Below are 25,927 nucleotides of genomic sequence, written 5' to 3'. Positions count from 1 at the left end.
ACACACACACACATATACACGGCCCAACCACTATTTAAAAGGCACTCCTCACACGGCAAGGGAAAATGTGCTATTTTCAAACAGACCTTTCATTTGTAGAAAGGGTATGAGGTTACAGCAGAATGCTGACCTAAATAAAGCTTTCTCTGTAAGATGCAGCAAACATGATTTCATTCTTGAAGAGCAGTCTACACTCAGCCCCTGTAGTGCTTCTATAAAAAACAAATCTTAAATGCAGGTGAGGATTTTACTAGAAAAAAGGATTCAGGAGCTGAGAGAAACAGCACAGATCACATACTATGTGAATAAACCCTAATCAGGAGACCTGCTCACAGAGCGCCAGTCTATCAGTCTCATGCTCATGCACTTAGGGCTTAAATCGCCGTCTGTCACTTGGCACCATCCGTTCACCGAGCTGATGTGGGTGGGACTCCCGGGCCCAGCAAGGGGCCCGTGGACAGAGCGCTCTCGCTCCGGCCCGGCAGAGCCACTGACTGCGGGAACGGCCGGGAGTCCAGCTCCTGCTAATGATGCAGCACATGGGAATGAAGCTCACATCTAGGCTGTCTTTTTTTTACATTTTTTTTAAAGTTTATTCATTTTACTTATTTATTTTTGCCTGCATTGGGACTTTGTTGCTGCGTGTGGGTTTTCTCTAGTTGTGGCGAGTGGGGGCTACTCTTGGTTGTGGTGCGCGGGCTTCTCATTGTAGTGTCTTCTTTTTTTTTAAATAAATTAATTTATTTTTGGCTGCGCTGGGTCTTCGTTGCTGCGCGCGGGCTTTCTCTAGTTGCGGCGAGCGGGGGCTGCTCTTCGTTGCGGTGCGCGGGCTTCTCATTGCGGTGGCTCCTCTTGTTGTGGAGCACGGGCTCTAGGCGCGTGGGTTCAGCAGTTGTGGCGCACGGGCTTAGCTGCTCCACGGCATGTGGGATCTTCCCGGACCAGGGCTCGAAACTGTCCCCTGCATTGGCAGGGGGATTCTTAACCACTGCACCACCAGGGAAGCCCTAGGCTGTCTCTTTTTTTTTTTTTTTTTTTTTTTTTTTGTGGTACACGGGCCTCTCACTGTCGCGGCCTCTCCCGTTGCGAAGCACAGGATCCGGACGCGCAAGCTCAGTGGCCCTGGCTCACGGGCCCAGCCGCTCCGCGGCACGTGGGATCTTCCCGGACCGGGGCACGAGCCCGTGTCCCCTGCATCATCAGGCGGACTCTCAACCGCTGCGCCACCAGGGAAGCCCATAGGCTGTCTTTTTAAATTGAGAAAAAAGGAACTTCCCTGGTGGTCCAGTGGTTAAGACTCTGTGCTTCCACTGCAGGGGGCACAGGTTCGATCCCTGGTCAGGGAACTAAGACCCCACATGTTGCACGGTGTGGCCAAAAAAAAAAAAAAAAGTTCTTTACAAACTAAAATATTAAGGACTACCCTTCCACGGCTGGCAAAAGCTAACCCACTCCTAAGTTCCACTTCCTTTGCACAACTCTGATGGCATCCCATCCGCCCTATCTGGGGCCGTCAGGAGCTCTGCACTCTGTGTGGACTCCTGTACAAGCCTGTCTTCAGGATTTAGGGTCGACTGGAGACTCAGACAAGGGAGGAGATGACATAGAGACAGGTCCGTCACCATCCAGGTGGTCCAATGCACAGGGTGGGGAAGGCTCCCTGGAGGAGTTTTTTTTTTTTTTTTTTTGTGGTACACGGGCCTCTCACTGTCGCGGCCTCTCCCGTTGCGAAGCACAGGATCCGGACGCGCAAGCTCAGTGGCCCTGGCTCACGGGCCCAGCCGCTCCGCGGCACGTGGGATCTTCCCGGACCGGGGCACGAGCCCGTGTCCCCTGCATCATCAGGCGGACTCTCAACCGCTGCGCCACCAGGGAAGCCCATAGGCTGTCTTTTTAAATTGAGAAAAAAGGAACTTCCCTGGTGGTCCAGTGGTTAAGACTCTGTGCTTCCACTGCAGGGGGCACAGGTTCGATCCCTGGTCAGGGAACTAAGACCCCACATGTTGCACGGTGTGGCCAAAAAAAAAAAAAAAGTTCTTTACAAAGTAAAATATTAAGAACTACCCTTCCACGGCTGGCAAAAGCTAACCCACTCCTAAGTTCCACTTCCTTTGCACAACTCTGATGGCATCCCATCCGCCCTATCTGGGGCCGTCAGGAGCTCTGCACTCTGTGTGGACTCCTGTACAAGCCTGTCTTCAGGATTTAGGGTCGACTGGAGACTCAGACAAGGGAGGAGATGACATAGAGACAGGTCCGTCACCATCCAGGTGGTCCAATGCACAGGGTGGGGAAGGCTCCCTGGAGGAGGTGGCATTTACAGTGCCATCTGAGGTGCCTGAGGAAAGGAAGCGGGGAGGGAAGGTCCATTCTGCCGCGGAGCGAGTGGCAAAGGCGGCAGCGAGGAACAGCGGCCAGTCACGGTGGTGGCTTCCTGAGCCACGGTACAGCGCTCAGGTAAACTGTCCTCCGGCAGCTGGAATTTCTAGGGTAAGGACTGAGGGGCAGGTCTGAGCCAGGCTCTGCTGAAACAGGGGGTGGGGGGTGGAGGTCGGGAGGGACGGGAGGGAGAGCCCCACCCAGAGCCGGCACCTCCAGCCCCAGCCCGCAGGGTCGCCATCAACGTTCACTCAGAAGCGGATGGTGCAGGCCGCCTCTCAGTGCTGGCAACCATGGTGACGAAAATTACCGACCCTGAGATCATCCAGGGGACGCGGTTCCATGTAAACCATAGGGAAACGGTCAGCCATCTGGAGGGGTTTCCAGCCCGTCAGCCCCTGTTCCTGACCTCTGTCCCTCTCTTGAAATGCAGCCTACTTTCCTCCGTGCCTGCCTTCCAAGGAGGAGGAGGAGAGCGCCGGCACGGGGCACCGCCGCCTGCAGACATGGCACTGGCTCAGCCTTCACCTCCCCGGGCTCCGCAGCTTGGAGCTGGATCTCTCTTAGATCTCAGTGGTTTCTTCAATCGTGGAGGTTTTAAAACATGAATCACGCACAGGGGAATGATTAGATTAAAGTAAATTCAAATTTTTCATGCTGGAAGTGGGGAATGGAGGAGAGCAATGCATATAAAATCTCCGAGGTGTCCGGTGAGTGCATCCATGACCTCATTGTGGACACTCTCATTTTTTTTGGTTATAAATGAACCCACTACTACATATATACAATGGAATACTACTCAGCCATAAAAAAGAATGAAATAATGCCATTTGCAGCAACATGGATGCAACTAGAGATTATCATACTAAGTGAAGTCAGAAAGAGAAAGACAAATACCATATGATACCATTTATATGTGGAATCTAAAATATGACACAAACAAACATATCTATGAAACAGACTCACAGACATAGAGAACAGACTGGTGGTTGCCAAGGGGGAGGGGATGGGGGAGGGATGGAATGGGAGGTTGGGGTTAGTAGTTGCAAACCGTTGTATATAGAATGGATAAACAAGGTGCTACAGTACAGCACGGGGAACTATATTCGGTATCCTATGATAAACCACAATGGAAAAGAACATGAAGAAGAATGTGTGTGTGCGTAACTGAGTCACTTTGCTGTACAGCAGTAGTTGACACAACACTGTAAATCAAACCTACTTCAATAAAAAACCCTTTGGAAACCACTACATTAAAATAAGAATTAAAAAAAAAAAAAAAAAAAAAAACAACCCACTACTTACTCATTCTTCCTTCTGCTGTTGATATGCCTGAACAAGTGGTTCTCTAGCATAACATAATTTCCTCGGCCTTTCCACGCACCCCTCTGAGCCCTGGCCACCCTGCACACAGCTGGAGCTGCTTACCGGATGGCAGCATAGGCCTCTGTCTGGACACGCTGACCAGCACCTCCGAGGCCTCGGCAAAACGCCACGGACTTCCTGCAGGAGGCTTGTGGTGTTCTACGTGACACTGTACTTTTCTGACTTGATTCAATACTTATGACTTGTATCTCTTCTACTACAATCTAATGGTTCATTGTGTTTTTCCTTGTCTCGGGACAACCACAGAGTTTAATACAAATGAAGTTAATTTAATAAATCCCTATGCAATTCAAGGCACTATAACTAATCTCAACATTAAAATGGGAGGAAAGACAATCTCAGAGATGCTGTGACTCCGAGCTATTAGAAATATTTTCTCTTCCAGATAATTTAGGGAAACACACTGTAAGTACAAGCACTGAAAGACCATTTCAGCAACATGTGATTCTCCCACGGGTGTGTGTGATACACACCAGAATTACCATCACCAAGGTACACTCTAAGTAAGCTGATGTGAAGACAGTGTCTAGAAGAATAATCTGTAACAAGCACCTAACGGAAGCCTGTGTTGGTAACAGAGATGAGGAGCCACATTTTCACCCGGCTTATTTACACACCACCTTTTTCGGGAGCGGCAAAGGTTTATGTGTTTATTTTGGAGGTACCTGTGGCTCACTGTGGTGGAATAAGGTGACTGTGTACGTGCATCGCTAGAAGATTCAGAACAAAATGGTTTGGCTTCAGTTCACTTTAGGAAGTGAAACTTTACACATAACTACTCATGAACAATATGAAATCTTAAATAATAATAATAAAACAGCTAATTTTTAAAAACACAGGCTTTGAGTCTTATTTCACCGACAATGAACCAAAGGCACAGAGGAGAGGTGATGGGGCTGGCCCCCAGGAAAAGGTGAGAGGAGAGGTGCCTACAGCCTCCCAGATCGGCCCGCAAACCCAGGCCACCTTCCCTGAGTTTCACTTAAGCAAGAGAAACACGTTGCCTTGTTCGACAAAGGTCAGGGCTTTTGCTCAAATATCTCCCTGAGAAAGTCCTGGAGGGGAACACAGATGTGTTCCCTTTTATCCAGCCATAATCTTAAACTTCTTACCTGTAAATGAAGTATTTTGGATTCATTATTTCGAAGCATTTCCTTTTGTCTCTCAATTTCAATTTCAAAGCTACATATCTGGTTGTGCAAACTCTGTATGCTCTTGTTTTTTTCTACACTTTCATTCTGCAGCAAGGAAACCTGAAAAAGAAAGTCTTCAATTAAGCAAACAAAAAAGTGATTTTAATATCAATTTATAACAATTATAATAATGGCAATTAAATGTTTACAATATAGGCCTTCTATCAGCTCACTGAAGGAGTTCCAGGAAAAAAAAAAAATCCCTTCACACAGGAAATGGGAGTCCTGGTAGTTTAACAGGGATCCTACAACTGCACTTCTCAGTATCTCTTCCAGGAATCAAATAAGATGAGGCAAAGTGCAGCAGTGACTGAATTCCAGAATGGATGCTTTTTAAAGTTTTTGCTGAAAACTAATAAATCTTTTACCAGAGTGGCTTTCAAACTTAGACAAGGAAACATAGTAGGAAACTCATCCTTACACCTCACTTCTTCTGCACAGACACTTGTGTACGTGTGCATATCCCTAAAAACAGGGATCTCAAAACCAAACCTGCCCTGATCACAATGCACCCAGATATTTTCTGTTTTACTCTATTTTACTTTTGAAAATGCTAGTTTCAACCCACTAAATTATTTCACGCCCACGCCCTTTGCAAAGCTCTCTCAACGGAATGAGGGAGCACGATGGGAACAGTCTCACACGCGCTGCAGTGAGTCCTGGGGCCAGCCTCCCCCGCCCCCCCACCCCCCACAGAGGAGCTGCCGACTGGGGGTGCCAGGAAGGGTCTGCTGGGTGGGGGGGCGCCATTCCCAGCAGGGAACCCACCTTTGAGTTTCTCCAAGTTCCTTTCTGAAAAATAATTGGCTCCCAAGAACCAATTTACACTGGTCTTACAAGCCCCCAGGGTGAGGAGTTCAAGGGCGAACCTACGAGGCTTCTTTCTCACAGTGTTCCCACGAGGGGCACTTTGGGCCCTGGAAAGGTTCCCTCCGCTAACAGCTGTCTGTGTCCACGTGCGGCCACGGCCGCCACCCTGGAAGACGCAGAGCTCCGAGACGGATCGGAACAGCTCTACTCGCAGGTGCCTCTCTAACACCTCCAGCACCTGAGGACGGTCTGGCCGTGGGGACGGCCCACGGGTATCTCAGGACACATCTGGGTTCCTGACCTTGTCCCTCTGAAGAACAACCAACCCAAAGTGAGGCGTCCTTACATTTCTCAGTCTGCTGGGCAGGCAGCACCTTTGGGTGCTGCCTCGTTCTATTTTATTTATAACAAATGTATTTATGAAGGAATACAGAACTTGCAAGATATACTTCACTCTCCCAGGATTTCACTCAGCACAAACAGACTTTCCTTCCTAAAATATGATGTCTCACAGGTCCACGACCTCCTCCAAGTGATCAGCCTGCAGTATCCAGACTGGGGCACGGGTAGCAGGCAGTGGTGTTTTTGCTTTTTCTGAAATTACAATTCACTCACTCCCATCTGTCAAAGATGGACACAATTCCCAGGCTCCTTATTCTCACACCCAAAACAAGAGATATCATGTACACAGGCCAACCCTTTTGATAAAAATCTCAGTAATATCTCCAAAGCCAATGGCAGTTTTTTCTGCAGCAAGTCAAGCCACCTGAGAATGACAGAAATATCTCACACTGATGATCACACATCATGCCGCATCAAACTCTTAATTTCTTAATGTAGGGACTGCCCTTAAACTGATTTTTTATTTGTTTACATATTTTAATCAAGGATCCCAGCCCCTGGGTGCCTGCAGACCCCTGCTTTCACCAGTCTACCAGGTACAGGAAAGTCTACCTGGCAGGTGTGTTTCCAAGAAGCACAGTGTGACAGCCACACAGCAGATGAAAACAGGGGCCCCCTCATCCTTCCTGAGACCCTCCTCACCAGGAACATCCTTTACCCCAGCCTGTTTCGGTGGGCACTCCACACTTCCCTTTGATTTAAGCTTTCCGAAAACATAAGGTGGGTGTTTTTAAGCCTGGATTTTACAAAACAGTTTTTCTTTAGTTTGACTGTGAATATAATAATCAGTCTTTCTGAATCAACTCAGATGTTCTATTTTCTATTATAGATGAACAAAATAACTCAGGAGATTCCAACTGAATAATTCTATGATGAGAAATAAATTCCCATTTTAAGAAAACGCAAGTATCTCCGTTCATTGTCCAGGTTTTGCTCTTGGGCGCAATGAAGAGAAGCCAGCCTCTCCCGAACACAAGCAAGGATGCGCGGGGCGGAGGCCCGGCTGACCTGAGCAGGGGGGCACCGAGTCAGGGAGAGGCTCACCCTCCAGCAAAACCAAGAGGACAGACGTTTCAAATGTATCAGCAGCAACTCGGCCCCCTCTCGGCCGGTGTACAGAGGGAGAAGCTCTGGGGAGGGGTGCTGGCCGTGCAGCTGTGTCCTGGGGCTTCCAACGATGCAAAGCGGATGCTCTGAGGGGGACAAGTGTGGAGGTGGCAGGGCAGGAGGACGCAAGTGACAGGATGACCCCCGCGTGCCCCCCCCGCGATGGCCCCGAGGACGACCGTCCTGAGAGGTGGGCGCACCGCAGCCCAGCCCCGCTCAATGGTTACGTAACCAGCACAGCTGGAAGAACCAATTCACTTTACATGAAAGGAAGAACCTTTTAGATACATGAGAAGCCGTGTCTGTGAGAGACCAAAAGCCCTGAGAGCTATGCCTATGATTAAAAAAGGCAGAAACAATGCATTCTTCAAAAGGAGGGGAGAAAAAGATTCACAGGTAAACGGTCACTGAACTCAGAGCAAATATGTGCTCCTGGGAAAGTCATAAATGACTCACGTAACAGATTTTATTTCACTGATAAACAGAAGCGGCTTCCCCTGCCCCACGTGTGCACACAGCACGCAAGTCCTTTCCCTGGTTCTCACCTCCAGCTTAAGCACTGATGTTAAAAAAACTATTTTATGTCAGATTTAATAAACATCTTTTGATTCAAAACTTTAGACTCTTTTAAGTACATTTACATTTTAAATTGCTCGGCCTTAACACTCAAAACAAGATATTCAAATCTTTCCAAGCCCTCAGAAAGCGCACACCGACCCCCAGCTGCTGTAATCGCCCTAGTGCCCTCCCAGCGCACGTTCTCAACACGTTTGCTGAATGTCAGATGGAGTTCTTATTTGTGTACAGAAGCCACAAGCCACGGTGGGAGATCCTATAACCGCCCTCCCTACCAAGTCTTGGAGGTTTTCATCTTTTCCTCAGGTAAGAAGGCCCGGCGAGCTGAGCACCCCAGGAAGGAGTGCTACGTGGGCGGGCCCTGCTGAGGAGTCCAGACCCCACGGCTGGGGACCCTCGAGGAGACACCCAGGAGAGCAGATGAGTCCGGCGGGGGGCTGCGTGGTCCCCCAACCCCCATGGTCAACGGTCACACTCGCGATGTGCAACTGTCCCCTCCTCGTCTCCGAGGAGACAGAGGAGCAGCTAACACTGACGCCCTTCCAGATCGGGGGCTGGCAGGCGTTCTCTGCCAAGAGCCAGAGAACTGTTTTTGGGGCTGTGCGGGCCGTACAGTTTCTATCTCTGCTCATCCACGCTGCCGTCCGGGTGCAAAGCAGCCGTGGGTAATACGGAAGTGAGTGTGTGTGGCCGCGTTCCAATAAAGCTTTATTTACAAAAAGACGGGCTGCAGGGCGGACGGGGGTTGGAAGTGACAATCCCTGTCCTAGATCAATTCTAAGAGAAGCACAATGTGATTTTTTTTTTTTTTTAAAAAAAGCACTTCATACCTGCTTGGCAATTAAAAAACAAAGAGCAAGGGCTTCCCTGGTGGCGCAGTGGTTGAGAATCCGCCTGCCGATGCAGGGGACACGGGTTCGAGCCCTGGTCCAGGAGGATCCCCCATGCCGCGGAGCAACTAAGCCCATGCGCCACAGCTACTGAGCCTGCGCTCTAGAGCCCACGAGCCACAACTACTGAGACCGCATGCCGCAACTACTGAAGCCCCCGCACCTAGAGCCCGTGCTCCCCAACAAGAGAAACCACCGCAATGAGAAGCCCGCGCGCAGCAATGAAGACCCAATGCAGCCAAAAATAAAAATAAAAAAATAAGTAAATAAATGTATAAACAAACAAAAAAACACCAAAGAACAAGCTAACAAAACCACACAGCTTCATTTATAAACTCAGGATCACTTGAAGAGAATTTACTTTTTTGACACTTGATGCTGTTTCTTTTATGCCAAATCCATCACTAACTATAAACAAGGTTTTCTTCTTTAAATAATTTGAAGAAAGTATTAAATACCAACAAAAGCAGGAGGCGGTGCCGTCGTACCTTTTTCTCTAGAGAGTTGCTCCATTCTTTGAGTAAGTTGACATGCTGCACCGCGGAGCTGGCCTCGTGGGCCTTAATCTGCTGGTTTGTCCCCTGCGAGAATAAAGAGGCAACGCGTTACCCAACCTCACCCCGTCGAAGTCAGAAGGACTCACAGCCGACCTCAATCCAGCACTACACGATGGGGTGGGGGGTGACTTATTCATGGACGGTTCACAGGGGATGTCCAGCCTCAGAAGGGGTGCGCTCAGTGGCCCCTGACCTACTGTGTGCAGGTGAGGAGGCTGTTTCGAGAAGAACGGAGCAGCTCAAAGGCAAGACACTGCGAATTCTATAACAACTATCTCGAGGCCGTGAGCTTCACTCCTCAAGCTTCTTATCAAGGGCCTTCTTACCTACGTTTCATACTGGTAACATCAAGAAACTAAATTTTAGATATACCATTTTTGTTCCCTAAAAATTTTTTTGCATTAAAATATAAATGGAAAATGTTTAGACACCTGTAAGTCATAGCTAGATGCTGCTATAATAATCTAGTGAATATGTAATCAAAGTAGGATTCTAAATGATTTATTAAAGTATTAACTTACCAGTGAAATACACTGTATTACTGTTCCTAACTATCCTATGTATACTTAGAAAGTTACATACAGAACATAAACAATCTACAGAGTACATAAGATGTAGACCATCTTAGAGTCAGTAATAAGCATGGGAAACAGTACTTCATATATTTAACAAAGTAATTGGTATAAGAATATAATTTGTTTTGATACTGGAATATTTAAAAGCCACAGAAAGCATTTTAATGATCTCCAAAACATATACTCTGTACATAGAATAGTCATATATATATGTTGATATAAGTATTGCTATATATAAACATATATATATATACATACACAGAATGAATGATATATATGTACATACGACATAACAGTGGTGAGGGCTCAGTCTCATAAGAGATTGAAGCAAAGGGAAAGCTACAGTCATTCTTACTCTCAGTCTTTTTACTTTCTAAGAAAATACTGAGATGCCAATATCTCGGTATTGATTTCACAATAATGTACTGATAATACATAAAAATCAAATACAAAATACTTTAATTGGAGTATATACTGCCCTTTGATAGTTTTAAGATCAAGATATACATTTAAATGAAAACTAGTTCAAATTCACTAGCCATCTCAGATGTGTTAAAAAAACAAAAACAAAAACAAAGCCCCAGGAACAGCTTTCTCATGGCCCAGGTGTGGCAGTGGCGGAGACCTCCTCTCCACATGGCCCTCCGGGCATGTACACGTGGCATGTACGTGGAACGCACTCTGGACACACGCACGTGCCATCCTCACAACTGTGCACTGATGCACACACTGCCGAAACCATGTCCAGTTTGCCAGTGACTTACATTCAAGTAACAGATCAAATTCCGTAACTACCTACCTAGAAACCCCACCGAATGTCAGTCCTGTTTGTCCCATTCACTAACTGGTTTTGAATGTAATCGTTCTCCTGATGCATTAACTCCCCCTCAGCACGGGTGTCTCCCTCAAGTCTCACGACACCCCACGGCCTGGAAAGCAAGCACCCACATCTGCTGCACGTGGCTTTCGTCACCCGTGCGGCAGGTGATTTAGTTCCATGGCAAAACTGAAAGCCCAGAGCTTGCATGTTAAAATGTTAATAGAATAACTTTCTCTCATGGTGGAAATGTCAGTGACTGGGAAGGACAAATGTCGGATACTGACCTGAAAAACGCAGCCATAGCGCTTAAAACTACAGGTGCTGGGGGCATTGACACACTCTGACAAGTGTGCACTCAACTGCAACGGGAAAGAGACGTGAGTTGTGGCACGAACGTTTGCATGAAAATGTTCAAACATATCAAGGGCACAGATAGCATCTGGGTTGTACTATTACGAATGGTGTTTATCAGCTACAGGTGTGTATATAGCATCTGCTTCCTAGACTTACATGCAGTAAATATACAGTATCATCACGTGTATACACATATATACACCAATATACAGAAATACATTTACTATAACATTTCTTAAACTTGCAGTTTCTTTAGAACAAGTTGTTTTGCGACATGCTGTCTGCAGTGCCAGAATTTTAAAAAGAAAGGAAAAAAACATAAACTGAAATGCACATTTAAAGACTATAAACAAAAACTGCATGAAACACAAAAAATAGAAAGCATTCAGGATGCAACTGGGTCACACACCTAATATACAGTACACAAAAATAAATATCTTTCCAAAGCAAGCTTACACAATGTACCATTACTCTCAGTACTTCTGAAAAGACTTTCTTCCCTCTGTAATGGCCAGAAATTCAAGTAGCTTTTCAAAGACCTGTAAGGTCATTCTAACAACATGAATCTTACGCTGGTCACCTCCAGTTCGTGGAGGACAATTAGGAGGGATTGGGAGAGGATAACTCCCCTTGCAAGGAAAAACCCCTGTGTTCAGCTTAAATGTTAGCAAGTCATCAAATAAAAACCACCTACGGTGCCCCCTCAAGAGTAAAGGGAATTGAAATATCTACATTTTAAAGACACAGTGTTTTGTGTTAGGCTACTACAATTTAAGGATAATTTCTTTCTTTACTGAAGAAATTCTCATCCGGCCACTTGAGGGATAGATCTTCTTTATAGAAAGCGATCAGACCCTGAACTGGGAGAGTGCTCAGTGAGCGGGGTTCACAGCGGCCCTGGGAACGTGCTTCCCCGCGAGCCAGCGCACACGCTCTCCCGGAGGCTCGGCGGGGTGTGTCACTCCGGTGGGTGCAGGCAGCTTCTCCACCTTCTCCTCTTGTCCTCCAGGACAAAGACATTCCTCTCCCTTCAGGTCAGTATTGAGGACAAGAGGAAGAGGCTCACAGGACAGCCCTCCCGCCTGCCGTGACAGTTAAAGAGAACGGCCTGAGGGACCCACCTGACCATGGCCAAGGCCAACCCTGCGGAAGGTCTGAGCCAGGGCGGGGTCGTGGTGGCCGCAGAGGCTCTGGCCTGCAACTGGAGGAAAGCACCCAAAGGGCACATTGCAGGTGACGGGCGTAGAAACCCAAAAGAACACCGTGTGCGTAGTAACATCAGTTTGAAAATTTTAAAACATATTCTTTCAGTGCCATCAATACTATCGTGAATCTAACCAGCTAACACTGCTAATGTTAAAATCAGGGTCACGTCGAGTTTGACATTATTTTCAGTGCACTAACTGAAAGGGCTGTGCTTTTTTCTAAATTGGCTTTATCATCATTAATCTCAGAGCCCTACAGAATTTACCAGAGCTTGGGGATAAAAGCAAGAATCATCTGTAAACCAATAGCACCTTTCACTAGAAACCCAAGATATATGCAGGTTTAAAGATTTTTAAAAATAAAAATAACTTAGTGGCAAAATGGAGGCAGCTTTTGCCCCAAATATAGATAGCCCTGAGTGAGTAAAAATTTAGGAAGGTATATAAAACCCAGGAAATTATTTCAACAATACAGACCCTTCATACATTCGCTTTAACAGAGGGACGTTCCAGCTGCGGAAATAATGTACGTGCATTTCCCGGCTGCTCCCAGAGGCACGTTCAGGGGCCCAGAGGCCACCGTCGCCCGTCCAGACCCTGCCCTTGCCCAGCAGAGTCTACGTCCAGGGAGGGTGCGCCTCGGTGAGAGTGGCCTTCGGCCCACACGGGTCCTCTCGCTGTCACGGACGTTGAGAGACTGAGCTCCCCTCCCCCATATCCAGGTGTAAAATTCCAGGCTGTTGAAAAGGTTGAGGTGAGCAGGCTCCTCAGATCAGAGGACCCAGGACCAAGGGAACCGGGCGTGGGGACCGGGGGGCGGGGGGCATGCACCCACCGAGCCCACAGGAGCCCCAGACGGTTCCCAGAACACCAACCAGAGGGGGTCCAGGTCAGGATCAGATGCGAAAACATTAAGAATCCTTGGAATTGTTCCTTCTGGATATATCCCGATCAAAATGAGGGTACTGCAAAATCTACCTGCCTTAAAGCAAGTGAGCCCGAGGGCAGCGTGATGTGCACAGCCTCTGGGGGAGGCTGTCCAGGTGCCTTCCCGGTGGCCCCTGAAGTGTGGGCACCACCCCTGCACCCACTTGCCCCCCCGGCATAGGCCCTGCACAGCATGTGTGGCCTAAGTGGTTCAGGAGTATCTCTAAGTTAACTGATTTCCTTGAGATAATCTTAGAGTAATTCCCAGTTTACAGATTTAAACCTAAAAAGTGTCACCTCTGCTTGCATTGTAAATATTCCCATTTTCTCAATTCTTAATATTTTGCTCTGAACTTACCACTCTGTAGCTTTTAATTGTTTGTTTCTGAAATATCTGACTTCCAAAACCAACGTGAGGGTTTTCACTGTTTTTCTACTGTGAGCATCACTATTACAATCTGTGAAAACCTCTGACCTCAGCGTTAAGGGCAGAGCGGGGTCCTGAAGGATCCCCAACTCCTGCACAGGCCCGGCCACGCCCCTTACCTCGCTCCTCAGAAGGGTCTGGACACTGCACTTATGAGGGCAGGACACCACCACGCAGGGACACTCGGTGTCTTCGTGTTTCTGAAGGAGAAAGAGAGGGCGCTGCCAACTCTGAAACACAAGCCACCTCCCCTCGGACCCACCAGTGCTCCCAGCACCCCCACGAGGGCCCAGGGGAGTCCTCTGCCCAGGGCCACGTCCCTGAGTCACAAGACTCACATCACACGTGGATGGCTCGCTGTGTTACCAGAGTTTTGAGTGCTGAAAAGAGGGCATCTCACAAGAGCTACTCCGATCTGACCGGCCGGGGCCACTCACGGGAGCACAGCCCACCGGAGGGGCATCCTCGCGGCGGCTTCCCTCTCGCTGTGTCCCGTCGGCCGATGCTGCCCTGACACCTGCGCCCAGGTAGGCTGGGCCTTGGCCTCCCTCACACAGCAGGTGGATGGCGGGGCCCAGCCTCTGCTGGTTGGAGAGAAGGACAGTTCTCTGGCTTCTCAGTTTGGGGTCTGGAAATGATGCTTCTCAAGAGCCTGAAAACAACGTGACCTACTGGATATTTAAATTACTGTCCTGAGAACTGATCTTTCTTTAGCGCGTGGTAAATGTGGATAAATTTTGGTGTAGCCCTTCTCTGGATGGCACAGATTTCAACACAGAGCCTGGATGACGGTGACTGTTCAACTCGGTGCCCTGGGCACCTGCTGGGCACCTGTCTGGTACACCTGTCCACAAGTGAAGCGCAGGCAAGAGCTCCCACGAGGAGAGCAAACCCAAGGCTCTGGAGAGCACCTCCAGACACGTGACAAAGGGCCGCTGGAGGGAGACGGACGCAGGCAGAGCCAGACCTGCCACGTAACACAACCACGGGAGGCCAGGCTCCTGGAGGTGGCATCCCTCGACAAGAAGAGAATGTGGCGGGTTTTCCTCTGAGGCCCCGGGACACTCCCAGTTCTCCTGGCTGGGCCTCCAGTTAGGCCGCTGTTGAGGTGTATCTGGGGCAGGGCTGGCTGCGAGGCCGTCTGACCCGGCAGGCGTGCAGGTCAAGGACATGGTGCCCGAGAGGACACTCCTCTCCTCCGGGGAGGCCTGGAGCCAGGTGCAACACCATCTGAAGTCCCTTGTCTGGACCAGCGCCCTGTGGGTGTGCAGCAGAAAGGACACCTGGACGTGGCCGCTCTGCTCCGGGGCCTGGTCCCCAGAGGCCTGCAAGGCCCACGGCCGGCGAGCCCACGGCTGTCCCGAGCTCAGCAGAAGTCACCTGACTGGACTGAGCCTGACCAGCACCTCCCAAGAGGGGACCCCCGATGGGTGCCTGGCCGCGCTCAGAATCCTTAAGAGTTCCCAGGTGCCGTCACGCCTTTCAGGGGGAAACCTCGGCCAAAGAGCTTCACTCTGCCTCACCTGTAAGAGGGGGGGTGACCAGCCCTCCCTAGAGGGCATCTGTGAGGACAGAATCTGTCACGGGCCTGGAGAACTAACGTGACACTCCACAGATGCCACGCCTCCCTCCTGAGCCTGCCCTCGACCCCGCCTTCATTCACCAGGCCAGGCCTGCACTGGGTGGCAGCGGCGGCCGACCAGGACAAACAGATCATCACCACTGCGGCAGGGGGGCTGGGAGCGAGCAGGGGGTGGTGGCCCGGGGGGGTGCTCTGAGGAAGAACCAGGGCGGGGGCAGTGTACCGGGGAGGGCAGAGCCGGGGGGAGCAGGAGGTGAGGCTGGGGGCCCACAGGCCAGACCCATCAATAGCTTTGTGTATCTTCGCAGATCTGTGCAAGGATGTCCAAATGATGGATTTCTAGAAATGGGCTTCTTTGGGTATCAAAGGGTAGAGCATTTAAAATGGGATTCGGAGGGGTATTGCCAGACTACCCTCCAATCAGCCTACACAAGCCCACCCTCACTGCAGTGAGAACGCACGGCCCCAGTCAAATTCTATCAAACTTTCCCATCTCTGATAGTGACAGGTGAAATGAGTATGATTTGCAATTCTTTAATGATGTGTAGTCATTAGTATGTTTTTTATGTTAACCATTTATATTTCCCATGAATTGCCTTTCATAGCTTTTGTCCACTGCAGTGGGTTGAACAGTGACCCCCGAAGTTCATGTCCCCCCGGAACCTCAGAAAAGGAAATAGGGTCTCTGCAGATGTAACGAGTTAAGAGGCCACCCTGGATTAGGCTGGGCCCTGAACCTAGTGACACTGTCCATGGAAGAGGAGAAGACGTACAGCAGGAAGACTGCCATGGGTACACGCAGGCAGAGGTCGGAACGGTGCAGCCACAAGTCTGGGAGCCCAAGGACCACAACCCCCAGGAGGTGGGGAGGCGAGGGAGGGGTCCTCTCCAGAGCCTCCAGAGGGGCACGGCCCTGAGGAAACCCTGCATCCAGACTCCTGCCTCTAGGACTGTGAGGGAACACATTTCTGTTGTTTTAGGCCACCAACTTTGTGGTACTTTGTTATGACAGCCAAAGGAAGATAATACACCCGTTTTCCAAAAAAAAAAAAAACCTGTTAATCTGTCGATATGTAAGAACTCTTTGCATATTAATGAAACGTGTCCTGCCTGTCAAAGCAAATGTGACTTTGATACACACACAGAATGGATGTCGCGCGTGTGTGGGCCATAAAGCATAACTGCATAGTGAACACCCACCAGGGACAAGGATGTAACCAACGCCCATCACCTGCATGCTCCTCTTCTGCCTCGCCCCCGCTTTCTCCGACTAAAACCACAAGGCTGAATCTGCGCTTTTACTTCCTTTGCTTAAAAAAAGGTTTCATTATACATGTATGCGTAACAGGTAAGATACTGTTTCGTCTTGACTGCTTTTGAATTTTGTTAACATGGAATTCTGCCTTTCGACTCTTCTGCGACCTGGCTCAACATCACGCTTCTTGGGCGAATCCACGAGTCGCATAAGTGGACTCGTGGATTCCACTGTCACTACCGTCATACAACCTTCCCTGCTGTGCACACTGTCCACGGGGTCCGCTACAAGCGATGTGTCCGTTCTCCAACAGATGGATGTTTGGGTCGTTCCCAGATCTCTGCTCCTCTGGTTATGCTTGACATACTCTCTGCAGTGCATGTGCGACAGTTTCTCTTAAACATCTAGGAGAGGGACTGCTAGTTGAGAACATGAGTTTTCAACCTAATAAAATATTGCCACGTGTTTTCCAAAGTGGCTGTACCTGTACGTTACAGTACACAGTTGACCCTCGAACCTGGGTATGAACCGTGTGAGCCGACTTACACGTGGGTTTTTTTCACTAGGTGTGTGTGCACTGCGGCACTACCCAACCCACGGTCGGCTGGCGCTGTGGATGCGGGACCTCGGCTAGGAGGGCTGACTGTAAAGTTACACTCGTGTTCGAGACTGCTTGGAGAGTCTGCGCCCAACCCCTGTGTCATCCAAGGGCCAACTGTACATATGTTCCCATAAAACGAGATCTTTACAATTCTTGACTTTTCACAAATTAACAGAACTGTTTAAAGAGAATGATATTCGATAATTTCTGGGCTAAATGGAAAAGAAGAGATTTTTTTCTGACACTTTAAATTCTGCTAATAGATTAAAAAAAAAACTTGAAAATAGCTGCCGATACCATGGTTTAAAGATAGAAAAGAAATGCTCACGTGAACTGCAATAGTCCAGAGCGTCAGTGCATTTTTTGATTTTTTTGAAGGGGACCATTTTTAAAGTCTGTGTTGAATTTTTTTTAAAATTTATTTATTTTTGGCTGCATTGGGTCTTCACTGCTGCATGTGGGCCTTCTCTAGTTGCGGTGAGCAGGGGCTATGCTTCATTGCGGTGCAAGGGCTTCTCATTGCAGTGGCTTCTCTTGTTGCGGAGCATGGGCTCTAGGTGCACGGGCTTCAGTAGTTGTGGCTCGCGGGCTCTAGAGCTCAGGCTCAGTAGTTGCAGCGCACGGGCTTAGCTGCTCCGCAGCATGTGGATCTTCCCGGACCAGGGCTTGAACCCGTGTCCCCTGCATTAGCAGGCGGATTCTTAACCACTGTGCCACCAGGGAAGCCCTCTGTGTTGAATTTTGCCACAGCATTGCCTCTTGTCTTCTGCTCTGGCCCCTTGGCCACGAGGCCTGCGGGATCCTAGCTCCCCGACCATGCATTTTTTGATTTTTTTGAAGGGGACCATTTTTAAAGTCTGTGTTGAATTTTTTTTAAAATTTATTTATTTTTGGCTGCATTGGGTCTTCACTGCTGCATGTGGGCCTTCTCTAGTTGCGGTGAGCAGGGGCTATGCTTCATTGCGGTGCAAGGGCTTCTCATTGCAGTGGCTTCTCTTGTTGCGGAGCATGGGCTCTAGGTGCACGGGCTTCAGTAGTTGTGGCTCGCGGGCTCTAGAGCTCAGGCTCAGTAGTTGCAGCGCACGGGCTTAGCTGCTCCGCAGCATGTGGATCTTCCCGGACCAGGGCTTGAACCCGTGTCCCCTGCATTAGCAGGCGGATTCTTAACCACTGTGCCACCAGGGAAGCCCTCTGTGTTGAATTTTGCCACAGCATTGCCTCTTGTCTTCTGCTCTGGCCCCTTGGCCACGAGGCCTGCGGGATCCTAGCTCCCCGGCCAGGGAGTGAACCGCACCTCCTGCACTGGAAGGCGAAGTCCCTGGAGTCTCGGCGCTTTATCAACCTATATTTTACCAACACTTGTTATATCTGTCACACCACAAAACGCAGGACATGGAGGAAAGTCAGGATGACCTGGGGCTTCAGGCCTAAGTTAAGCAACGGCTCTTTTTTAAAATAATCTTAAGGCCTGAGAGGATGAGACTGTGAGGGTTGAAAGAACAAGACTTGGGAGCCAGATCCCACCACTGCTGACAGGGCGGGAGCCCGGGGAGAGTCTTGGCCGCTTCCAGGTGTGTGAGCAAGCGCGGGTGGGTGTGGCCGTCTGCTAGCGCCAAGGGCCCCAGGAGCCGGCGGCCGGTGCACAAGCAGCGAGCCCACGCAGGGCGCCTCTCACAGTTATCACAGGTGGACAGAAAGTAACATCTGCCCCAAGACATGCTGCAGCGTCAACACTGATAAGACAGTTTAAAAAGTTTTCATCAGGCTTCCCTGGTGGCGCAGTGGTTGAGAGTCCGCCTGCCGATGCAGGGGACACGGGTTCGAGCCCTGGTCCAGGAGGATCCCCCATGCCGCGGAGCAACTAAGCCCATGCGCCACAGCTACTGAGCCTGCGCTCTAGAGCCCACGAGCCACAACTACTGAGACCGCATGCCGCAACTACTGAAGCCCCCGCACCTAGAGCCCGTGCTCCCCAACAAGAGAAACCACCGCAATGAGAAGCCCGCGCGCAGCAATGAAGACCCAATGCAGCCAAAAATAAAAATAAAAAAATAAGTAAATAAATGTATAAACAAACAAAAAAACACCAAAGAACAAGCTAACAAAACCACACAGCTTCATTTATAAACTCAGGATCACTTGAAGAGAATTTACTTTTTTGACACTTGATGCTGTTTCTTTTATGCCAAATCCATCACTAACTATAAACAAGGTTTTCTTCTTTAAATAATTTGAAGAAAGTATTAAATACCAACAAAAGCAGGAGGCGGTGCCGTCGTACCTTTTTCTCTAGAGAGTTGCTCCATTCTTTGAGTAAGTTGACATGCTGCACCGCGGAGCTGGCCTCGTGGGCCTTAATCTGCTGGTTTGTCCCCTGCGAGAATAAAGAGGCAACGCGTTACCCAACCTCACCCCGTCGAAGTCAGAAGGACTCACAGCTGACCTCAATCCAGCACTACACGATGGGGTGGGGGGTGACTTATTCATGGACGGTTCACAGGGGATGTCCAGCCTCAGAAGGGGTGCGCTCAGTGGCCCCTGACCTACTGTGTGCAGGTGAGGAGGCTGTTTCGAGAAGAACGGAGCAGCTCAAAGGCAAGACACTGCGAATTCTATAACAACTATCTCGAGGCCGTGAGCTTCACTCCTCAAGCTTCTTATCAAGGGCCTTCTTACCTACGTTTCATACTGGTAACATCAAGAAACTAAATTTTAGATATACCATTTTTGTTCCCTAAAAATTTTTTTGCATTAAAATATAAATGGAAAATGTTTAGACACCTGTAAGTCATAGCTAGATGCTGCTATAATAATCTAGTGAATATGTAATCAAAGTAGGATTCTAAATGATTTATTAAAGTATTAACTTACCAGTGAAATACACTGTATTACTGTTCCTAACTATCCTATGTATACTTAGAAAGTTACATACAGAACATAAACAATCTACAGAGTACATAAGATGTAGACCATCTTAGAGTCAGTAATAAGCATGGGAAACAGTACTTCATATATTTAACAAAGTAATTGGTATAAGAATATAATTTGTTTTGATACTGGAATATTTAAAAGCCACAGAAAGCATTTTAATGATCTCCAAAACATATACTCTGTACATAGAATAGTCATATATATATGTTGATATAAGTATTGCTATATATAAACATATATATATATACATACACAGAATGAATGATATATATGTACATACGACATAACAGTGGTGAGGGCTCAGTCTCATAAGAGATTGAAGCAAAGGGAAAGCTACAGTCATTCTTACTCTCAGTCTTTTTACTTTCTAAGAAAATACTGAGATGCCAATATCTCGGTATTGATTTCACAATAATGTACTGATAATACATAAAAATCAAATACAAAATACTTTAATTGGAGTATATACTGCCCTTTGATAGTTTTAAGATCAAGATATACATTTAAATGAAAACTAGTTCAAATTCACTAGCCATCTCAGATGTGTTAAAAAAACAAAAACAAAAACAAAGCCCCAGGAACAGCTTTCTCATGGCCCAGGTGTGGCAGTGGCGGAGACCTCCTCTCCACATGGCCCTCCGGGCATGTACACGTGGCATGTACGTGGAACGCACTCTGGACACACGCACGTGCCATCCTCACAACTGTGCACTGATGCACACACTGCCGAAACCATGTCCAGTTTGCCAGTGACTTACATTCAAGTAACAGATCAAATTCCGTAACTACCTACCTAGAAACCCCACCGAATGTCAGTCCTGTTTGTCCCATTCACTAACTGGTTTTGAATGTAATCGTTCTCCTGATGCATTAACTCCCCCTCAGCACGGGTGTCTCCCTCAAGTCTCACGACACCCCACGGCCTGGAAAGCAAGCACCCACATCTGCTGCACGTGGCTTTCGTCACCCGTGCGGCAGGTGATTTAGTTCCATGGCAAAACTGAAAGCCCAGAGCTTGCATGTTAAAATGTTAATAGAATAACTTTCTCTCATGGTGGAAATGTCAGTGACTGGGAAGGACAAATGTCGGATACTGACCTGAAAAACGCAGCCATAGCGCTTAAAACTACAGGTGCTGGGGGCATTGACACACTCTGACAAGTGTGCACTCAACTGCAACGGGAAAGAGACGTGAGTTGTGGCACGAACGTTTGCATGAAAATGTTCAAACATATCAAGGGCACAGATAGCATCTGGGTTGTACTATTACGAATGGTGTTTATCAGCTACAGGTGTGTATATAGCATCTGCTTCCTAGACTTACATGCAGTAAATATACAGTATCATCACGTGTATACACATATATACACCAATATACAGAAATACATTTACTATAACATTTCTTAAACTTGCAGTTTCTTTAGAACAAGTTGTTTTGCGACATGCTGTCTGCAGTGCCAGAATTTTAAAAAGAAAGGAAAAAAACATAAACTGAAATGCACATTTAAAGACTATAAACAAAAACTGCATGAAACACAAAAAATAGAAAGCATTCAGGATGCAACTGGGTCACACACCTAATATACAGTACACAAAAATAAATATCTTTCCAAAGCAAGCTTACACAATGTACCATTACTCTCAGTACTTCTGAAAAGACTTTCTTCCCTCTGTAATGGCCAGAAATTCAAGTAGCTTTTCAAAGACCTGTAAGGTCATTCTAACAACATGAATCTTACGCTGGTCACCTCCAGTTCGTGGAGGACAATTAGGAGGGATTGGGAGAGGATAACTCCCCTTGCAAGGAAAAACCCCTGTGTTCAGCTTAAATGTTAGCAAGTCATCAAATAAAAACCACCTACGGTGCCCCCTCAAGAGTAAAGGGAATTGAAATATCTACATTTTAAAGACACAGTGTTTTGTGTTAGGCTACTACAATTTAAGGATAATTTCTTTCTTTACTGAAGAAATTCTCATCCGGCCACTTGAGGGATAGATCTTCTTTATAGAAAGCGATCAGACCCTGAACTGGGAGAGTGCTCAGTGAGCGGGGTTCACAGCGGCCCTGGGAACGTGCTTCCCCGCGAGCCAGCGCACACGCTCTCCCGGAGGCTCGGCGGGGTGTGTCACTCCGGTGGGTGCAGGCAGCTTCTCCACCTTCTCCTCTTGTCCTCCAGGACAAAGACATTCCTCTCCCTTCAGGTCAGTATTGAGGACAAGAGGAAGAGGCTCACAGGACAGCCCTCCCGCCTGCCGTGACAGTTAAAGAGAACGGCCTGAGGGACCCACCTGACCATGGCCAAGGCCAACCCTGCGGAAGGTCTGAGCCAGGGCGGGGTCGTGGTGGCCGCAGAGGCTCTGGCCTGCAACTGGAGGAAAGCACCCAAAGGGCACATTGCAGGTGACGGGCGTAGAAACCCAAAAGAACACCGTGTGCGTAGTAACATCAGTTTGAAAATTTTAAAACATATTCTTTCAGTGCCATCAATACTATCGTGAATCTAACCAGCTAACACTGCTAATGTTAAAATCAGGGTCACGTCGAGTTTGACATTATTTTCAGTGCACTAACTGAAAGGGCTGTGCTTTTTTCTAAATTGGCTTTATCATCATTAATCTCAGAGCCCTACAGAATTTACCAGAGCTTGGGGATAAAAGCAAGAATCATCTGTAAACCAATAGCACCTTTCACTAGAAACCCAAGATATATGCAGGTTTAAAGATTTTTAAAAATAAAAATAACTTAGTGGCAAAATGGAGGCAGCTTTTGCCCCAAATATAGATAGCCCTGAGTGAGTAAAAATTTAGGAAGGTATATAAAACCCAGGAAATTATTTCAACAATACAGACCCTTCATACATTCGCTTTAACAGAGGGACGTTCCAGCTGCGGAAATAATGTACGTGCATTTCCCGGCTGCTCCCAGAGGCACGTTCAGGGGCCCAGAGGCCACCGTCGCCCGTCCAGACCCTGCCCTTGCCCAGCAGAGTCTACGTCCAGGGAGGGTGCGCCTCGGTGAGAGTGGCCTTCGGCCCACACGGGTCCTCTCGCTGTCACGGACGTTGAGAGACTGAGCTCCCCTCCCCCATATCCAGGTGTAAAATTCCAGGCTGTTGAAAAGGTTGAGGTGAGCAGGCTCCTCAGATCAGAGGACCCAGGACCAAGGGAACCGGGCGTGGGGACCGGGGGGCGGGGGGCATGCACCCACCGAGCCCACAGGAGCCCCAGACGGTTCCCAGAACACCAACCAGAGGGGGTCCAGGTCAGGATCAGATGCGAAAACATTAAGAATCCTTGGAATTGTTCCTTCTGGATATATCCCGATCAAAATGAGGGTACTGCAAAATCTACCTGCCTTAAAGCAAGTGAGCCCGAGGGCAGCGTGATGTGCACAGCCTCTGGGGGAGGCTGTCCAGGTGCCTTCCCGGTGGCCCCTGAAGTGTGGGCACCACCCCTGCACCCACTTGCCCCCCCGGCATAGGCCCTGCACAGCATGTGTGGCCTAAGTGGTTCAGGAGTATCTCTAAGTTAACTGATTTCCTTGAGATAATCTTAGAGTAATTCCCAGTTTACAGATTTAAACCTAAAAAGTGTCACCTCTGCTTGCATTGTAAATATTCCCATTTTCTCAATTCTTAATATTTTGCTCTGAACTTACCACTCTGTAGCTTTTAATTGTTTGTTTCTGAAATATCTGACTTCCAAAACCAACGTGAGGGTTTTCACTGTTTTTCTACTGTGAGCATCACTATTACAATCTGTGAAAACCTCTGACCTCAGCGTTAAGGGCAGAGCGGGGTCCTGAAGGATCCCCAACTCCTGCACAGGCCCGGCCACGCCCCTTACCTCGCTCCTCAGAAGGGTCTGGACACTGCACTTATGAGGGCAGGACACCACCACGCAGGGACACTCGGTGTCTTCGTGTTTCTGAAGGAGAAAGAGAGGGCGCTGCCAACTCTGAAACACAAGCCACCTCCCCTCGGACCCACCAGTGCTCCCAGCACCCCCACGAGGGCCCAGGGGAGTCCTCTGCCCAGGGCCACGTCCCTGAGTCACAAGACTCACATCACACGTGGATGGCTCGCTGTGTTACCAGAGTTTTGAGTGCTGAAAAGAGGGCATCTCACAAGAGCTACTCCGATCTGACCGGCCGGGGCCACTCACGGGAGCACAGCCCACCGGAGGGGCATCCTCGCGGCGGCTTCCCTCTCGCTGTGTCCCGTCGGCCGATGCTGCCCTGACACCTGCGCCCAGGTAGGCTGGGCCTTGGCCTCCCTCACACAGCAGGTGGATGGCGGGGCCCAGCCTCTGCTGGTTGGAGAGAAGGACAGTTCTCTGGCTTCTCAGTTTGGGGTCTGGAAATGATGCTTCTCAAGAGCCTGAAAACAACGTGACCTACTGGATATTTAAATTACTGTCCTGAGAACTGATCTTTCTTTAGCGCGTGGTAAATGTGGATAAATTTTGGTGTAGCCCTTCTCTGGATGGCACAGATTTCAACACAGAGCCTGGATGACGGTGACTGTTCAACTCGGTGCCCTGGGCACCTGCTGGGCACCTGTCTGGTACACCTGTCCACAAGTGAAGCGCAGGCAAGAGCTCCCACGAGGAGAGCAAACCCAAGGCTCTGGAGAGCACCTCCAGACACGTGACAAAGGGCCGCTGGAGGGAGACGGACGCAGGCAGAGCCAGACCTGCCACGTAACACAACCACGGGAGGCCAGGCTCCTGGAGGTGGCATCCCTCGACAAGAAGAGAATGTGGCGGGTTTTCCTCTGAGGCCCCGGGACACTCCCAGTTCTCCTGGCTGGGCCTCCAGTTAGGCCGCTGTTGAGGTGTATCTGGGGCAGGGCTGGCTGCGAGGCCGTCTGACCCGGCAGGCGTGCAGGTCAAGGACATGGTGCCCGAGAGGACACTCCTCTCCTCCGGGGAGGCCTGGAGCCAGGTGCAACACCATCTGAAGTCCCTTGTCTGGACCAGCGCCCTGTGGGTGTGCAGCAGAAAGGACACCTGGACGTGGCCGCTCTGCTCCGGGGCCTGGTCCCCAGAGGCCTGCAAGGCCCACGGCCGGCGAGCCCACGGCTGTCCCGAGCTCAGCAGAAGTCACCTGACTGGACTGAGCCTGACCAGCACCTCCCAAGAGGGGACCCCCGATGGGTGCCTGGCCGCGCTCAGAATCCCTAAGAGTTCCCAGGTGCCGTCACGCCTTTCAGGGGGAAAGCTCGGCCAAAGAGCTTCACTCTGCCTCACCTGTAAGAGGGGGGGTGACCAGCCCTCCCTAGAGGGCATCTGTGAGGACAGAATCTGTCACGGGCCTGGAGAACTAACGTGACACTCCACAGATGCCACGCCTCCCTCCTGAGCCTGCCCTCGACCCCGCCTTCATTCACCAGGCCAGGCCTGCACTGGGTGGCAGCGGCGGCCGACCAGGACAAACAGATCATCACCACTGCGGCAGGGGGGCTGGGAGCGAGCAGGGGGTGGTGGCCCGGGGGGGTGCTCTGAGGAAGAACCAGGGCGGGGGCAGTGTACCGGGGAGGGCAGAGCCGGGGGGAGCAGGAGGTGAGGCTGGGGGCCCACAGGCCAGACCCATCAATAGCTTTGTGTATCTTCGCAGATCTGTGCAAGGATGTCCAAATGATGGATTTCTAGAAATGGGCTTCTTTGGGTATCAAAGGGTAGAGCATTTAAAATGGGATTCGGAGGGGTATTGCCAGACTACCCTCCAATCAGCCTACACAAGCCCACCCTCACTGCAGTGAGAACGCACGGCCCCAGTCAAATTCTATCAAACTTTCCCATCTCTGATAGTGACAGGTGAAATGAGTATGATTTGCAATTCTTTAATGATGTGTAGTCATTAGTATGTTTTTTATGTTAACCATTTATATTTCCCATGAATTGCCTTTCATAGCTTTTGTCCACTGCAGTGGGTTGAACAGTGACCCCC

General features: G+C 49.2%; 1 protein-coding gene across 1 annotated transcript in view; it reads right to left on the bottom strand.

Moving 5' to 3' along the window:
* Positions 1 to 25,927, bottom strand: part of TRAF3 (TNF receptor associated factor 3) — a 127,249-nt gene that overhangs the window by 7,909 nt on the left and 93,413 nt on the right. Inside the window, exons 7-10 of the mRNA XM_024131065.3 lie at positions 23,824 to 23,904; positions 21,076 to 21,150; positions 19,328 to 19,420; positions 4,878 to 5,018 (exon numbers count right to left, since the gene is read on the bottom strand). Of these exons, the coding sequence (XP_023986833.1) occupies positions 4,878 to 5,018; positions 19,328 to 19,420; positions 21,076 to 21,150; positions 23,824 to 23,904 (390 nt within the window). The remainder of the gene's footprint in view (positions 1 to 4,877; positions 5,019 to 19,327; positions 19,421 to 21,075; positions 21,151 to 23,823; positions 23,905 to 25,927) is intronic.

This window comes from Physeter macrocephalus, chromosome 11, assembly GCF_002837175.3.
Source record: "Physeter macrocephalus isolate SW-GA chromosome 11, ASM283717v5, whole genome shotgun sequence".
NCBI lineage: Eukaryota > Metazoa > Chordata > Mammalia > Artiodactyla > Physeteridae > Physeter > Physeter macrocephalus.
The sequence above is the reverse complement of the archived record's forward strand: the minus strand, read 5'-3'. Positions and strand labels throughout refer to the sequence as shown.